Source organism: Lichenostomus cassidix, chromosome 11 (genome assembly GCF_008360975.1).
Source record: "Lichenostomus cassidix isolate B80296 chromosome 11, HeHo_3.0, whole genome shotgun sequence".
Classification (NCBI taxonomy): domain Eukaryota; kingdom Metazoa; phylum Chordata; class Aves; order Passeriformes; family Meliphagidae; genus Lichenostomus; species Lichenostomus cassidix.
Window position 1 is genome coordinate 2,055,528 of NC_139492.1, and position 17,631 is coordinate 2,073,158.

The window sequence follows — 17,631 nt, forward strand, 5'->3', positions numbered from 1 at the left end:
GAAGTAAGGAACTACTCCAAGCAGAAATAGCTGCCCTGTGAAGGGGCAGTGAGGCCAGGCTGAGGCATCGCCGTCCTTCCAGCCAGGAGAGGTCCAAGCACAGGCAGGGGAAGACAGGGAAACCTGAGTGTTTTTTCTGCAGCAATTCCCGAGATGGATGCAAGGAGCAAGGGATGGGAGCTGGGAAGTGTTCTTGGCAGGCAGGTAATGTGGATTTTCGCTCTGAAGGAAGTCCCACAGGGAGCCATGCAAAGCCAGAAGGACATCCTGGCTTCTGGGGCCGAGGAGGGACGTGCCAGCACTGCTGGAAGGGACACGGGGGACACAGGGGTGAGGGGTGTTCAGCGCTGCTCACGCTTTGAATTTTGAAAAATGGCAGATGAGGCAGGGCGGGATTGAGGGGAGATCTTCGCTGAGGGAGAGGTGAGCTTATCCCTAATGCCTCCAGCTGGAAAAACCCCTGGAAAACCCGTGTTTGCAGGCACTCTGAGCGTGCCGGAGTCCATCGGCAGAGGGCAGTGACACTCGCAGGCACTCGCTCATCCCTTCAACCCATCCCGCTCCTGCTGCTGGCACCGCTTACAACCTTCCCTCCCCACCCTGCCCAAACCATACCTGCTCAAATCCCTGAAAACCACACTCCAAGGGATGCTGCAGGCCCGACATCTGGCCGCTTTTCGGCTTGGTTTTTTTTTTTTTATTTTATTTTTTTAATCCCCTTTTCCCAAAGCCCACGTGATATTTTTCTGCGCGCTTCAAAGCCGGGGGTTTGTTTGTTTTTTCAAGCCCGAGAGCTCCAATTCCAGCATCTGCGCAAGAGCCGACAGGAAATCACCCGTGTGCACAGAAGTAGTTGAGCGAACACGCCAGGGCAATATTTATCTCCAGCCCGGAGACACGCAAGGCTCCTTCTCCTGCCGCTCAGCGCATCCCGGCAGGAAAGGACAGCGAGGGATTTCGGGTGGAGCCGCAGCATCAAAGCCTTTCGGTGTGGATTGGGAGAGCTGGGAGGCAGGAGGGGCGGGATGGCAGTGAGGGGTCAGGTTTTGGAACAAAGGAAGGGGTGAGGGAATTTGGGAGAGGTGGGATGGAGCAGAGAGAATGCAGTGCTGAGTGTTGCCAGCAGCTCCAGGCTGAAAGGCACAGAGATCCCACGTGAAAAACCCAACGCTGCTCTGCCAGGTTTTCTGTTCATCCATGCAGAGTGGGGCTTCTCTCAGCACATCATCCTGGGGAAGCATTCACTCCCAAAAGGAAGGGAAGCTGTTTTGGCACAGAACCCACCCGAGGGAAGGCTGCCCATCACAGCTGACTCACACCCAACACAGCAGTGGGTTCATCTCTGGCTTTGGGAGTCATTTAGGTAGAAGATTTGGAGCTTCCAGGCTGGATTTCCGGCGGAAGTGCTGAGATTTGAGCCACATTTAGGAGGTTTAAAACGTCAAACGTGTCGTCAAATGGGCAGAAGTTTTTGCAAGTGTTGAACAGCCTCCTGAAGGCTCCTCAATGTGATGGGGAAAAGCTCGAGAAGGTCCCTGTGGAGGAGTCCTGTGGGCACTTGATGGATCTGGTAACTCAACCAGCCTTTGCTCCAGCAGCCTCCCAAACAAATCTCCTCCTTTCCCATGGTGGGGATTCTCATTTCCATTGTCTCCGTGGATGAACAGAGAAGTGAACGATCTCCTTTCACCCTGGACTCAGTCACCCACCCCACAGTGAATTATTTCTGTTAATTTTCATACATTTTGGACATTTCATGTTGGATAGAGTCAAACTCACAAGAAGGAATTGTCTGGGTGGATTTGGCTACGATGGCTCTGAGGTGCTGCTTGAAGGGAAAGCAGCAATCCAGCCAAGCTCCTTGGTTTAACAGGACTGAGGAAATCCAAACAGGAGAATTCAGAGCCTTACAACAGCAGGTAAAACTGAAGGGTTGAAGGACTGGACCCTCTGTGAGTCCTCACCTGATTCAAACATCCAAAACCAGCCTCTGGACGCTCTAAAAATATAAAAAAGAGAAAAATAAATTTCCTCTTAGTTATTGTTTACTGATTATTCCAGCAAGGAATCTTCCCCAATTGTCTCAAACACGCACGGAGAGAATTTTCCAGGAGAAAGGCAGGCAGTGGGATGATCTGGGGATGAAATGAGGAGCCAGTTTGGGTGTGCTGAGCTCGTAGGAGGAACAGGGCTGCACAGACACCCCAGAACGACCTTCACTCCCAACCCACTGCCTGGACAAGTGGTAACACGAGCTCTTCCACAGTTGATTTATCTCCCTGAAGGCGGTTCCTGGCTCTGCCCCTGGACAGCCAGGAACTCTTGGTGACAGAATGATCTGTCACACCCCTTTTGGTTTCCTCAGGCTTCACCCAAAGCTACTTCTAATCAGAGAAAAGGCTCCCAGTTCCTTTATTACGCTTCAGGTTAGGGTTTGTTTTGCTGTCTGGCATCAAAGACAAACAATTCCTGGCTGCAAACCACAGACTCACTCTTGAGCGGCAAAATTCTCATTCAAATTTTTATTTAGGCTCAGGCTTAGACCTGATTCCCAAGCAGAAAGTTTAAACCTTCTTCACCTTTCAACAGAAACCTGACTTTGAGCACAGTGTGCTGCTTTCAGGATGGATTAGTGGATAAAGGATGTGCTTTCAGGATGGATAAAGACATCAATATAAGCAGAAATGCCACCAGAAAACTCATCCTGCTCATGCCAACAGCCTGGCCCCTGCTAGAACTCAGCACAGACCTTTCCTAAGGGACTGAGAGCACTTCCTCTGTTTTCCACACATCCCTTCCTCCCGCGGACAAAGCTGGGCACAGCAGGAAAAGGAAGCACATATGGTTTGCACTCCATGAGGGATCTGTGTGAGGGAAGGACACAGAGAGCCTGTGGGGTTGTCAAGGACCCTCTCACAGCAGGAGGCTGCGACAGAAGCAGGGTTGTGTCTCTTTACAATATATGGCATTATTCAGTAAGTGCCCTTTGCCTGCTGACTCTTGCATTTCTGTGGGACTCCAATAAACGCAGGCGGCCCGCCATATTCCACAGGGAAATAAAAAAGGATAAACTACCAGCATTTGGAATTTTTTGTGGTGCAGCAGTTCGTCTCAGCAAGGTGTATAATGAGATTTCCAATAAACCATCACCCGGAGGAATGGGACTTTTTCTCTTCTGTGATAGCAACGCAAGTGGTCTCACAACTCATGTGAGAGTTCACGTCCCGCAGTTGGGCATCTGCACATCCCATAAAGATCAGCTCCAGATAAAATGCAATTTTGCCTTTAAAAACATCAATGTTGGGTCTTTTGTTTATCTGCAGCGCGGCAACATAGCGCTTGTGAAAATAAACCACGCGGTCCATCTTCCAAGATTACCATCATATAAAAACCAAGCCTGGATTCATTCACTGCCTGCCTGGGGCTGCATTTAAAAATATTATTCCTGGCTTGTCCCGGTTAAAGATCTTCCCCCATGTCACTCATCCAGCTGATGCACAGTCTGGCTCCTGGGCTACCACAGCCAAACAGCCGAATCCCATGGAAAAAAACCATGGAAAACAGAAATTGTGTGTCCACCCCTTGGCCACCCATGCGATCCACACCGCTAGAAAATGTGCATTGCTACATCTCTGCCCGCCAGAATCCTGGTTTGGAATGGAGAGTGGCAATGTGGGGGCCGAAAAATGACCATTTTGAGAGGTATTTAGTGTCTCTTTTGTTTCCACACTGTATTTAAAGACAATCTGGAGTCAGGTGCCAAGCTGGCGTTGACTGAGGCTCGGGTTGGTGGCTCAGGCGAGCGCCGCTGCCAAAAGCTTTATTGGGGTTTTGGCATCAGCAGCCAGCAGCAGCTCCGGCTGCATCCCTGAGGCTCTTTGTCATCCTAAAACAGCGGCTGAGGAAGGAGAGCATCGCAGCTCCTCTGCTCCGTAAGGCTCCTCGTGGCTGGGATGAGGCGTTTTGGCTGGAAAGGCAGGGAAAAGGCACCTAGTGCCCAGAAGGGAACCGGCAAAGAGCGCGGGCAGCACTCGGAGCTAGGGGACAGACCGTCCGTGAAGGAGAGGAGGAAGGAAGATGCGCACACACTTTGGGATGCCAGTCAAGATGCGCGCCGAGGCTCCTCTCCAGCCTGCAGGGACAACCCTGAGGGGGGACAGGAGCCCCAGGCCCGAACCTGCCAGCTTTGCGGGGTCACCTGGGGCAGGGCAAGGCGCAGCTCTGCCCTGAGAGGGATCACCGCCCCTCAGAGACCCCCGGGGCCGGGGCGGCCGCACCCGCAGCCCCTCCGAATCCACAGCCCCTCCGAATCCACAGCCCCTCCGCATTCACAGCCCCTCAGCACGCACAGCCCCTCCGCACCCGCGGGCCGCCACACACAAAAGGTGCCTCTGCCGCCCCTCGCCTATTTAAAGGCTCTCCGACCAATCAGCGCCAGGGGCGGGGCTAAGGGGAAAATTGACAGGAACCGGGACCCCGCCCCCGAGCGCGCGGAAGGGGGCGGGGAGAAGCGCGGCGGCAGCCAATCGCAATGAGCGGGCGGGCGGCTCGGCCAATCAGCGGCGCGGGGGGCGTGTCCCGCCGCGGGGTCAGGCCGGGAGCGAAGGCGCCCGTCGCTCCCTGTTCCTCCCGCTCCGCTCGCGGCCGAGCCTCCTCACCGCGGGATCCCTCCGCCTGCGCGCAGCGGCCGGCGGGGTGTGCGCGCCGCTCCGTGCCCCTCCGCCCGGGAGGGATTATTTCCCGCGGTCGCGGCGGCGGGGCGGCCCCGGCGGGGCCGGGCGATGGAGGCACCGGGCGCCCGCCGGAGGGACGGAGGAGCCGCCCCGTGAGGGAGGAACGGGAGCGCAGCGGCCTCCTCGGGGCCGCCGGCGGGCGGGGACCCCGCGGCCAGGCCGCGCCTCAGCGCTCGGGCCTGCGCCGCCCTCAGCGGGGCCCGGCCCGGCCCTGCCCGCCCGGAGCTGCCCCAGGCCGGGTGTGCGAGCCCCGGGCGGGGCGTGCTCGGCGCGGGGCACCATGGTGGAGAAGCGGTGCCCGCGGCTGCAGCGGGACGGCGTGTACCGCTGGTTCTCCGAGCTGCCCTCCCCGCAGCGCGTGGAGTTCCTGTGCGGCCTCCTGGACCTGTGCATCCCGCTGGAGCTGCGCTTCCTGGGCGCCTGCCTGGAGGACCTGGCCCGCAAGGATTATCACTCCCTGCGCGACTCCGAGATCAAGGCCAACAACCCCGCCGACCTGGGCAGCCTCACCAACCTGACGGACGAGGTGGTGCGCAGCAAGCTGCTGGTGTCCCTCGCCCTGCTCGGCTCTGCCCACCGCGAGGCCGCCGGGGTCCTGTTCCGCACCCTCACCCACATCGACTCGGTCATCAACAACTACGGGCTGCAGCTCAACGAGGGCCGCACGGGGGATGAGTTCCTGTTGCTCTTCACCATGGCATCCAACCACCCGGCGTTCAGCTTCCACCAGAAGCAGGTGCTGAGGCAGGAGCTCACCCAGATCCAGAGCCTCATGGCCAGCACCAGCAAGAACCCCAGCACCTCTACCCTCAACACCATGGCAACCTACCCTGGCTGCCATAAGGTGGGTATCCGGCTTTTTCCACGCTAGAATGGCACCGGGCTGTGTGTTCTGCTCTCATTTCAAAGCGTGCTTTAGCACGGTGGTAAATGGCAGCTCCAGAGGCTGGCAGTGGGTTGGTGATGGGGATGGTGAGCTGAGAGCAGAAGGAGGGGTGGATGGATGGAGTTTTTACGAGCTTGTGACATTTAAACGAGAAGGGGTTCACGAGCAGATCGACAGCAACAATGTAAGCCTTCCCTGATTGCTTCTCAGAGCATCTGCTGGGGGAATGGTCCTGCCAGCTGCATGGAAAACCAGTGGTTTAGCAAGGGAAACAAATGCATCTCTAGATAAAAGCCTCTGTTTGAAAGTTCCCCTGGAAAAAAGTTGTCAAGGAGGAGTAGCTGTCCAGTGGCAAAGCATCTTGGTGAGCCTGGGTTTTGTTTAGACGGATGGGATGGCAAACATTTGGAGTTGCTGGTGTTAGGCTGAAAGAAATGTTGTCGTTTTCTGTCACTCTGCGTCCCTCGGGTATTGATCCTGGTGTCGGGGTTCACCGTCATTAACTCGCTGTTCTTTCATTCAATTGCCAGCAGTTAGGCCAGCCAGGAGCGTTTTAAGACGTGCTGTAAGTAATTAGATATGTGACTGCTTAATTGCTCTCAGCCTGCTACAAATTGGGGAGCCAAACCGCCTTTTCTGCCTGGTTTTAACCCGCCTGAAAGTTCAAACGAAGCACCAGCTTAGTGGGTGCTTGGGAGAAGTGAGCAGGCTGCAGCCTTTGAGGATGTCGGGACTGGGTGAGTGATGTGTTACCCTGCTCTTGGGAAAGGTGGGGAACACCTAAAAGCTGTGAAAACCCATGTGTTGGAGTAACAGCCTAAATAAAGCTGTTTCTGAGGGCTCAGCAGAGGTTGCACTGAGTTGGGCATTGAATTCCAGACTGAGACAGAAATCTGTGCACAGTCTTCCCCTGAATACAAATTTCTTTCCAATTTCGTGTTTCTTTAAGCACTTCTGCATTGTAAAATTAATATGTGTTGAACTTCATATTTTCCTTACTCTTCCCTTCCTGTGTCTTGTGCCTGTTCCTAACCTCCTGTAGTAAGGGGAAAGAACAAGGTATGGGAGAGCCTCTTCATTCAGCTGCAACCTCCATGTGGATAAAATATAGCTGGAAAGCATATTTCACACAGGATGTAGAAGGCTATAATTAAAACCAGAAAAAAAAAATCTTTCCAAATACTTAACTACTTGCAGCTTCCCTCATTTAAATAATGCAGCCACCCTGGGTTGGAAAGGAAAAACTGTAAATCATATACAAGTTCCCCCAAAATAAGACAAACAAAAGATAAAATCAGGCAGGCAAAAAGGTTTTTGAGAGTCTTCTTTGCTAGCTGCAGGATTTGTGGAGCTGGAAAACTCCGGCACTATTTATGTCAATCTAAGATGGACGGAGAATCCATCCTGCCATTTTTCCTGCCAGGAATAAGGCAGCCAGGATGGTCGCTGGATTTTTCTTTTCTCCTGAGCTCACTGAAGGGTTGTCTCTTTAAAAAAGCACATTTTTAGAGAAATCTGTACTGAAGAATCCTGGTTGCTAAGTACAGAGTAGTGAGAAGGAACACAAAGGTGACTTTGCCTTCACAGTCTCTGAATGTGCATTTTGTTTGAAGTGATGCAGATTTCCTTTAAATTCTTTTTTCACTGTTCACTGGGTAATTCTGCTACTTTTAGAATAAGCAGTTGGCTTAAACCAGGAGTTGGATGGAGCAAGTGGAAAAAACAATGTCTTTCCCCATTCAGCCCTGTTTCAATATGCTCAAATAAATTCCAACACCGAGGCCTTAGATCTCGTGATGTTCCCAAGTGATGTTGTGACAATCCTCGGGTTGTAACATCACCTAGATAAAACAGCGTGGATGTGGAGAGAAAGGGAGTGCCCTGGGTCCTGTGCTCCTCTTCCTCCTTGGAACTGGAGGAGAGTTCCCTCCCTGCTGCCAGCACTTTCTCCTGGCTCCTGTTGCTTTACTCCAGCGTGAGCCACGCTGAGCTGCTGCTGGAAGCTGGGTGTTAAATGGGGGAATCTCAGCACAAACCTCTCTGAGGAAAATCATCCATAATCGGAGGAATGGTCACCATCTGAGGTCCTGAACAACTTTGGGAAGCTGGGATGGCGTGGATGTGAGCTGGGTTGTGAACTGGCTGACTTATCCCTACAGCTTTGCCCCGTGAGGGTGGGAATGGGGTGTAACTCCTGTGTAACTGCACTGTTGTACTGATACAATTTCTGATTTATGGTTAACTTGTTTAGTCGGGGAGATGAAACAGAAATCTGAGCAGTGCTCTTTGTTCTCTCTGCAGAAACACATGGGAATGTGCTGCTTCTGCTAATCCAGTCCCATTAAAATATGGCCCAACTTGATATTAGCTATAACTTTTTCTGGAGGATTGGACTTTGCAATCCTTTTTCCATCCCCTCTTTCACATTTTACAGTGAAATATCTCAAAAGCAAAGTGTGTTTAACAGTGAACAGTTGATACAAATTTACTGTAGTGAGTATTTCATGATTCCTCAAGTAGCTCTGGGCTGGGTGAACCCAGCTGAAGGTGGTCAGTGATGCAAACTACTTTCTGCTGTTCCCTTTTACTGCCTGCAATTGCTGACCATGAGGAGGCTCAAAACAGCTGCCCATATCTTTTTTGTTTGCTTTAATTTGTGCTTTTTTAGATGCTTCTTGCCTTGTGTGACTCTTAACTTTGCAGGAAAAGGTGGCTGTGGCTGTCTTTAAGTAGGTCAGTAATTATTAGATTCCTGGTTCCTACCTGATGATATAAAATGAATATTGTTTCCTTGCCCTAAGGAGGGAAAACGCTGCCTTCTCTACATTGCCTTGGAGTCTGTGAGGATGGAATCATGGAATATCCTGGGTTGGAAGGGACAAACACACAGAGCATTGGGTCCAACTCCTGGTCCTGCACAGGACATCCCAAAAATCTCTGCACAGCTCCCTGACAGCAGGGTGCAGCCAGAGCAGTGGGCAGGGGAGGCACAGGTTGGACATCAGGAGGAATTTTTTCATGGAAATGGTGGTCAGGCCTTGGCAGGAGCTGCCCAGGGAGGTTTGGAGTACCCCAGAGGTATCCAAGGAATGGTACTCAGTGCTCTGGGCTGGGGACAAGGTGGAGATTGGTCACAAGTTGAACTTGATGACCTTGGAGGTCTTTTCCAACCTCAGTGATTCTGGGATTCTCTGCTGGAGTGGATGGCAGATGGAAACACAAAGCTGAATTGGGATTCTGTGACTTACATGGACATCACAGTATGAATCTCTGCAAGGACTTTCCCCCTCAAGAACTCTGCTGTAACTAACTCTGAGGACAGAAAGAACTTCAGAACTAGGGAAGTTATTAATGAATCTGTCACTGTGTTTCCTGGAGTTGTTTCATCTCCTCATTGAGATCGTGCTGTAAAAAAAGGGAAATAAGATCATGCTTTTGGGTACTCAGCACCTGCTCTGCTGTGACAAGAGCTCTTCAGTGCTCTCAGGGTGATGAGATGAGCTGTAGGGTTAGATCAGATGGTGAAATTCTTCCCTGGGAGGGTGGGGAGGCCCTGGGATGAATTCCCAGAGAAGCTGTGCTGCCCCTGGATCCCTGGAGATGTCCAAGGCCAGGCTGGACAGGGCTTGGAGCAGCCTGGGATAGAGGAAGGTGTCCCTGCCATGGCAGGGATGTCACTGGATGAGCTTGAACTCCCTTCCACCCCAAACCATTCCATGATTGTGTGATGATGATTCTGCTCTGGTTTTGGGTTCAGCTGCAGAGGCAGGGTCAGAAATAGCCCCGTGAGTGCAGTTTGTTTGCAGCTGAAGGGAAGTGAGGGGCAGTGACCCTGTGGCTGTGTGGCTGTTTCGGGTCGGTATCTTGTGAATGGGAAAGAGAATTCTTGCCCAGTCAGCTTCCAAATTCTGCACCAATGGCTATTTCCAGTTTACAGCATAAGATACTATTTTTCACTCATGCTAATTCCATAGGCTCCTCTGAAACATCCAAATAACTAAAGGCTGTATATTGGGAGCTATGGAGTTGCTCTGAGGCATCCATTTCAAATATCTTCCCCTGCCTACACTGTATGCCTCAGGAGCAGGAATGGACATAACTCCATTGAGAAATATTCTGAGATTTTTTTTTTTATTTCACCAGTGGAGTGATGAGTTATAAAAAACTATCACTTGTTGGGTTGAAGCTGAGTCCTCAAGGCCTCACAGAGAAATCTATTAAGTGATCTGTGTCAGCTGCCTTTATGGCTTTTATTTGAGCATTGCAGGAATAGAAAAAATCATGATAATTCTTAGCCTTTTTGAGGGCATTTCATGGCTTTAGCAGATGACCATGCTAAGAGCAGTTGCTGGCTGGGATTAGAGCTGTTTACTCACTGATATCAGCGAGTAAACTATCTATCTCAAAATGATCTCACTTTCCAAACCACATGAATCCAACCTCAGGAGCTGTAGGAGCAAGTCCTGTAGCTTCCAGCTGGTGACATTGCCAAGCTTTGCATGTCTTTTGCATGTCCTTTGAGAATTTTGGGTACTCGAGGCAACATGAATTGCACACGCCTCTTGATATTCCACTTTAAAAATGTGAGGCTTCCAGTTTTGGTACTCTTCTTATTCATAGCTTTGTTTGAAAGCTGAAATGGTTCAGACTCAGACCTGCAATATTTTCGGAAATGAGCTTTCCATATAAAGGAATCCTTGGAAGACAACAGTCTGGGGTAGTAAGAGTATTAATTAATTAGGCAAATTCCCTTTGCTTAATCATATATTACATGATGAACTTGAATTTAGGAATCTAAACGAGTTTGCTTGGGAAATGCACTGTACATCCAAACTTTAGGGACAGAGCAGCCAAAAAAATGTGTGTTGAGCTAATAATGATGATGTTTTTTCCATGCACTGTTTTCCCATTTGTTTTTGCACGGGCTGAATGAAGTTTTTGTTTTAAGAGTGCATTCCTCTTCACTTTTTAAATTCACTCTATTTTCTGCTCATTACCTCGTAACTGTTAGTTGTCAGTGAAGCAACACTGAAGTGAGCCTCATTCTTGTGGAATAAAGATTCCTTTTGGAAGGTGTTGGGTGTTTTGGGCTGTAGCAGATCCAAACTGTTTTCATGGAATCAGGGCACGAGCTGGAGGAGATCCTGCAGCAGATCCTGTGTGGAGGAGCAGAGCCAGCAGCAGTTAACCACACCTCACAGGCATTCCAGAGGCTGACTTCAAAGGTGCTGAACAGCAGCCTTGTTTGGAAGTGTTGAACCATTTGGTTTAGTGGGTTTGTAAATGTTTGAGTTGCTAAATCTGAGATCCTGTCACCTTCAGTGACAGCAGGTACAGCACTGCCCCTTCCTGGCAAGGCAGAGCTCGGCTTCTTCTGTCATCTTTAATGTTCAAATATTCCAATGTCCATTTTTCTGCTTGCTCTGGAGTGCTTTTTATCTTTTAAAAAAGCAAATACAGTCCCAAGCACGTAGATAAGGTTTCTCAGAGCCCACAGAATTTTATTGTAGAAATGCTGGATCTAATTTGTCTGTGGAAACGAGAACCACTGTCACGTTTTGACTCGAGTTTGACTTCAGTCTTTGGCAAAAGAACTGGAGCCAGTTGAATTGAAGTTGTTCCCTCCTGAGGTTTGAAATGGGTATTAATTTGAGCAAAGAGATGTTGATGTGGTACAGATCTGTGTTTCTTTGCATGGGGTTTGTAAGGATCAAACTTCTAAATTCCTTGCCCTCACCTCATGCTGAACCAGAATTTTTCCCTTGGTTCCATTGGGATGATTATCCAATAATCAGCATTGGGAGGGATAAAGCTTTTAACAGGTGTTCAGCCCAATACAGGGTTTCAGGGGCTTTGTGAATAGCTGAAGTGATCCAGAAATAATCAGATCAGTTACTTAAGAGCAAGATCTTCATTTTAATTACAGACCTGCCAAGTCCTGATGATAAATGGTGAAAGTGAACACTTTTCATGAGTATTATGAATTCTTCTCCAATGTCTTCTCTTTTTTTTCTGCGGTTAGTGGAAGAAGGGAGAGTATTGAGGGGCTAGAAGGTGTCCAGGGAAAGGTCTTGAGCACCAGGAGAGGCTGAGGGAACTGGGAAAGGAGCTGAGCTTGGAGGAAAGGAAGCTCAGGGGGACCTTGTGGCTCTGCACAGCTCCTGACAGGAGTGGTTGGTTGGCTTTTGGTGGCATCAGGTGAAGAAACAGGGAAACATTTGTGTAGCAGTGCTGGGATAGAGAGCAGCAGGGTCTGATCCAAGGTCTGGTTAGAAGCAGGAATTTGTTTTGATTTTTGGGGTGGTTTGAGTGATTGGTTTGTAAAATTCAGATTTGATGATTCCAGCAACTCTATAGTAAATTTATGTCCCTATTATTAACAGTGTTCACAATTCTTTAAGCAAAGGGTTTTTAGTAGAAATGAGTCTATAAAATCCAACCCAGCCTTATTTTGGTCCATCTGTTCTGCTGAATTCATAAGGAGCCTTGGAGCAGGTGCAGGATTGTCCCGTAGTGTTTAACTACCACATGCCTCATTTCATTCCAGAGAGTCTCCCAGGACAGAACCATCTGATCCATCATCCATTATCCCATTTCCCTGTGAATTGCCTCTTCACCCTTTGTGTTCCTTTGTGTTCCTTTTCCAGGAGAAAATGTGTGTTTTGTAGCTGTTGAAACATGGAGGCACCTGGCTCTTACAGCTTTTTTTGGCTGTTGGAACTGCTTGAATTTCTAGCACAAACCAAACCCTTCCAATTGCATCCACGTCCCAGTCCAACAAAGCAACTAAACACCAGTAAATTTAAATGCTGAGGATATGTGGAAAGCTGGAGGTGTTTGTGAGTGCTTCTTAAACATCCTTGGGGAAGAGCCTGAATCTTCCAAAGGAAGAAGGTTGTAATTTTCTTCTTCTGGTAGGAGAACAGCCAGGTGTTTGGATGGGTGAGTAAATGCAGGGCTGGTGCCTGAGGCAGTGGTTTCACAAGCAGCTGGGGCAGAATAATGATTTGTTACTACCAAGAGGAAGATGTCTGCTCAGTCCTGCTCCTCCTGGGCTTGTCTCAGTGGATTGGGAATTCCACATCCCACCATTGGCTGCTCTTGTCTCCAGCTTGGGTTTAACCTGCTCAACAATGCCATGTGGTGTTATATTGACAGCTGAGTGTTAGCAACGCCTTTTTATTCAAATTATTTAAAAACCTGGCTTGTGTCCCTTTGTTGGGAAACAGCAGCTTATCTGCCTGAGCTTGCAAGTGCCATATCCTTGCCATCCAACTTCTCCTGAGCGTTGCTGCAAACAGGATTGCACCATGTTAAAGACCTTGGTGTTAACCTCAAAGTAAGCTGCTGTTAATACTCAGTAATACGACCCTGGCAGGAGAGGAGTTGAGTGCTTTTTACCCCCTGGATTCACTGTTGCAGCTCCTGAGCTCACTCATACATGTTACCTCCTCCTGCAGGGCAGTTTATGGCTAAAAAACCACTTTTTTAATGGGTCATTCCAAAGCCAGGATGGGCAGAAGCCTTTCTCTGTGGGACTCTCCATTTATCAGTGGTCATTGTTGAAAACTGAAACACGTGGAAAGGTTTTCCTGTGTGATCAATGGGAGAATGTTTGTGTGGCTTGGAGCTCCAGGATCTCCCTTAACTCACTCACTGCTCTTACATATTGTTTGCTCCTCAATTTCATACCTAGCCAGGTGCAGAAATCCATATTTTGTTCCCTCAGATCCTATATCATTGTTCCATGTGTCCATGCTGCTTTGGGTAGTGGCTATGTTGATTTTATTTCTTTTTTTTTTAGTATTTCTGGCTCCACTTCAAACTAAGTCAGCAAATACTTTGCTATTAAACCATGTATTTTCTGTGCTCTGTTTATTTTTCAAAGGAACAGATAATTGCTGTTTTGGTAAAACTCTGACCACATGAAGTTTGACTCCTATCAGTCCTGTTATTTTTATGAAAGACTTTGCTGTATGAAATGTTAGCAAAGCTAACAGTTACCCAGCTTCCCAGATTTGCTGTTTTCCAAAGTGACTTCCACTGTCTGGGACAGAGACTCCAGGCAGCAGTGGCTGAAAGAGCAGCACCACCTGTGGAAATAACTGGGTTTATTTTCCTGTGTGCTTTTTGATGGATTGAGAGTTTGGGAGAGCTTTCTAGAGCTGCTTTTGCTGTCTCAAGAAGATCTGAACCTGTTAGGACCTTTCTGATGCTGGGGAGGAAATCACTGCACCCTGTGGGGAAAAAAAGGTTGGGTTTGGATGATGACAGGAGAAAATGGGAAAAACGTGATAATGGCAGAATTCTAGCAGTGGCTTCTGTTGCCTTGACACGTTTGTCATCAACCCTTGGGTCAAAGTAATTGTTTTCCTTCCTGGTAACTCCCAGGGGAGGAGGGCTTGAGGACAGCATTTAGTGTTCCTTCTGTCTCCTCTGTGCTGGGAAGGATCCACTGTGCAGTAGCTGATAGCAGTTTTGATCCTGTCCTCATTACCATGGAGAATGAAGCAGAGAGGAATTCACTTTGAACCTCAGGCACTAAGCAGTGATCAGTTTTCTTTGTTATTTCCAGTTTTGGGTTTAACTGGAAATGCAGGAGGCAGCAAGGTTTGCATCTGGAAAAATCAGAAATCCATCTGTGAGCCAGATGAGCTTTGCTATGGAGAGAGCAGATCAAAGGATCACAGAACCATCACGGTTGGGAGAGACCTTAAAGCTCATCCCATTCCAACCCCCCAACATCTTCCTCCAGTCCAGGTTGCTTCGAGCGAAGATGCAACATTAGAGTTGAGTAGGAGTAATTTTGAGAGTATTTTTAGTTGAGTGTTGCAGCTTTTAGAGTCGTTGGAGAAGCCTGAAGGCCTCTGTGATGTGAAAGGAATTTTTTGAACAATGCAGTGAAACTATGGAGAGGTGCATCGGAGGGTTTTCCTTCTCCCTGACCCTCTAGGAAGTGCAGTGCTGGGGGTAAAATTAGGCACAGGGACAAATATTTAACTCTGGGCTTGCTGCTCTTTTGATTGCTCTTCATGGACTGTTTCTGCTGCTGTTCTCAAATAATTCCTGTAGAAAAATCCAAAGTCGTCTATTCAAAGGTCTGATGCTGTTTTCTTCTTAGACCTTGAGTGATTCATGGGGATTTTTTCTGCGTTTATCAAGTGTCACTCCTGTGGTTTGTTATGATGTATGGCCTGAAAATTCCAGGTTCCTGGGATGCCAACTTATCCATCTTCACCATGGCCTGTTACTGCCTCACAAAACAAGCCTTGAACAGTTCTTGAGCTGCAGATGTTTATTCCTTAATGGCCTCTTGGCTTTCTCAGAGATGTTACAGCTCCTAAAAGGTCCAAAGCAATTTATTCCCTGCTTCTCCAAGTCTTTCTCTCCCTGGAATGCCTTGTTTTTTATTCCAAATCCACTTTTTCCTGAATAGTTGTTTGTGCTTAGCACGAACCAGGGATTTCAGGAGTGTTCAGATATCTATGGAGAACATTCCTTCCTGAATTTACCTGCTGCTGAGTTTCTACAGCTGAATTTGGACAGGTCCTTCCTGCAAAGCTTTTCCCAGTGTTTCTCTCAACCCTCCCAGGACAATATCTCCTGCAGTTCTGAGCTGATGGGTTATTGTTCCTCTGTTTGGCTTGGCCTCATGTTTAAAAAAAGAAAAAAAAAAGGATAAAAAAAAAATTGCTGTTACTATTTTGGAACTAAAACTTTGATTTGCAAACCACTTTTCATTATTTTACTTTCCCCTAAACAAATCCAAACCGTTGCAGTATCGTGATGTTTAAGTCAGTGGAAAAAATTATTTAAAAACTTGGAATGGAAGCTTTAAGCAGTGGGATTCAGTGGTTCTAACACCATTCAGCTCCCTAACAAAGTGCTCCATTTGGAACTAATCAGAGCTTTGTGATTTTTCTAGGCCAATTTGGAACAGCTTTGATGTGCGACGGGATCAGATAGTATGAGCTCAGGCAGACAAGACATATGGGCTAAATTAATCCTTACCAAGTCTAGGAAAATTAAATCTTTATGGAAAAAAAATGGAGGTTATGTATAAACAAAATGCAAATTATAAGCTGCACGCGATGCTCGTTGTAAGGAGAGTGGAGAGGAGGGAATACAAGATAAGAGGCAATAAATTGTAACAAACTGCTTGCTCAGAGATTTTTCTGGAGCTGCCTGGCTGCTCTCACTCACTTTCAAGCATTCTGAGTGTTTACATTTCTGATTGTTGGGGATATTTGGAACCTGGTCGGGCAGGATAACGCAGCCCTGCCTGAACTCCTTTCCCAGCTTGCTGCTCTGCACTGTCCCTTTGCCAGGAGGATGGTGCTCAGCCCTCTGGAACTTCCTCCCAGCAGCCCTGGGCTGGAGTGAGAGTTTAATGAGCTCCAGGAGAGAGGCTGAGCGAGATAAGCTCTGCTAAAGACTGACTTTGGCAAGGAAATTTAAAGTCTTCCCCACCCTCCTGCCAAGCTTGGAGTTTAATGGTTGGTCTGAGTGAAAGCTTGGTGTTAAGTTTTGTTATTGGTGGGAGGCTGTGCTGAAGAAATACTGTATAATTAGATAAATATAACACTTCAGTGTTTATATATAAAATAAATTTCTTTTTTTGATGAAGAGGTAGTGCTGGAAAGGAAAGCAGCTACCTGTAACCTTCCTTTCTCCTGACACCCATCTGCCATTCTAGATTGATTTCTTTACACACAGGAGCTTTTTTATGGATGTCAAGTATACAGTGCCTTTCACTTGTTCTACTGCCTTCAACTGTGTATAAATCTATAAATGTCACCCTCAAAATGGAGCTTACAATAGGTAATTGTATGGAGTGGGGCTGTGCTATTTCTGACTTGCATTGTGTGTGCTGACTGACGGCAACATGGAACGGGAGGGTGTGCAAAGTATTGTTTTCAGCAGAAATTGTCCCAACTCATGGCACTGTGTCAACTGAGCAGGGTCTGAGGGAGCTTTTTCCCTTACAGGGACCTGGAGCTGCTGCTATTGAGTTACCCTGAGTGAAGGAGAACTAATTTTGTTATGGCAAGATGTGCGTTTTCTCCTGTGGTTTGTGCCAGGCTAAAATCCGTGCGAAATTCTAATTACAGCTCTCCCTACCAGCATTTCAGGTTGATTCCAAATGTGACAATTGAATTTCAAGTAACACAGTTACTATGAGCGTTACTAGGGGTGTTTTTGTTGGTCTCAACTCCTTCTTCAAAGCATCTTTTCCTCTTCAAGGTTCTTCAACCCTTTTTTGTTTTGATGCTGCAACCTTCTGCTTGGGCATTGGTAGTATAGAAGTTTCCATTGAAATATGATCATAACAGGTTATTAAATGGCAAAGACGAGAAAATCAGGGTTTTGCTATGAATTTTTCATTGCAATCTGTGTGGAAATACTTGGGAATGCCTTGAGTCTCATCCTGCAGAGGTAATGGAGCCACTTGGAGCTGCTTCCTGCTCCCCCTGTGTTGGGATGGGGAGAGAGTGGGAAGAGTAAAAGTGAGGAAACTCTTTAGTAGGGAAAACAAAAGCCACACATGCAAGCAAAGCAAAGGAATAGATTCCACACTTCCCATGGATGGGCAGGGTTTGGCCATCCCAGGTATGGGATAAAGACCCCAAAAGGCCCCAGCAGGAACCAAAACATCCCTGAATTCTCCACAGCTTCCAGCACAAATCCAAACCAGCCTCACACCAGCTACCGGGGAAAAATGTTAACTCTGCCCCACCCAAACCCAGCACAGTGACATAACATAAAAATGACATTTTCCAACAGCCCTTTCCCCCAGTTTTCTTGTTGAAAAGTTAAAATCTGTGGTGTGTAGAGGTTAAAGGCCTTGCAATCTCTCTCCAATTGACTGCTGGGTGACTATTGTTTAAAAAAGAATTATGCTGTAAGTAGCTTTTTAGATTAGCCAAGATAATCCCAGTTTGTGAATAGCTGCTGACTGAAACCACTTCCCTGAACTGTTACTTGGGGAATATCAGGAGTAACACCTTCAGT

The 17,631-nt window shown here is 48.0% G+C and overlaps 1 protein-coding gene and 1 long non-coding RNA gene across 2 annotated transcripts in view; one reads left to right on the forward strand and one right to left on the reverse strand.

The window, feature by feature from the left end:
- Positions 1-687: 687 nt before the first annotated feature.
- LOC146432038 (uncharacterized) lies at positions 688-4,362 on the reverse strand. The gene is made up of 2 exons (XR_014854465.1): positions 3,076-4,362; positions 688-1,999 (listed from the first exon to the last, which is right to left on the reverse strand). It is a non-coding gene; the product is annotated as an uncharacterized LOC146432038 (long non-coding RNA).
- A 237-nt stretch (positions 4,363-4,599) lies between these two features.
- Positions 4,600-17,631, forward strand: part of ZCCHC14 (zinc finger CCHC-type containing 14) — a 49,096-nt gene continuing 36,064 nt past the window's right edge. Inside the window, exon 1 of the mRNA XM_085071396.1 lies at positions 4,600-5,577. Coding sequence (XP_084927522.1) covers positions 5,014-5,577 — 564 coding nt within the window. The 5' untranslated portion in view covers positions 4,600-5,013. The remainder of the gene's footprint in view (positions 5,578-17,631) is intronic.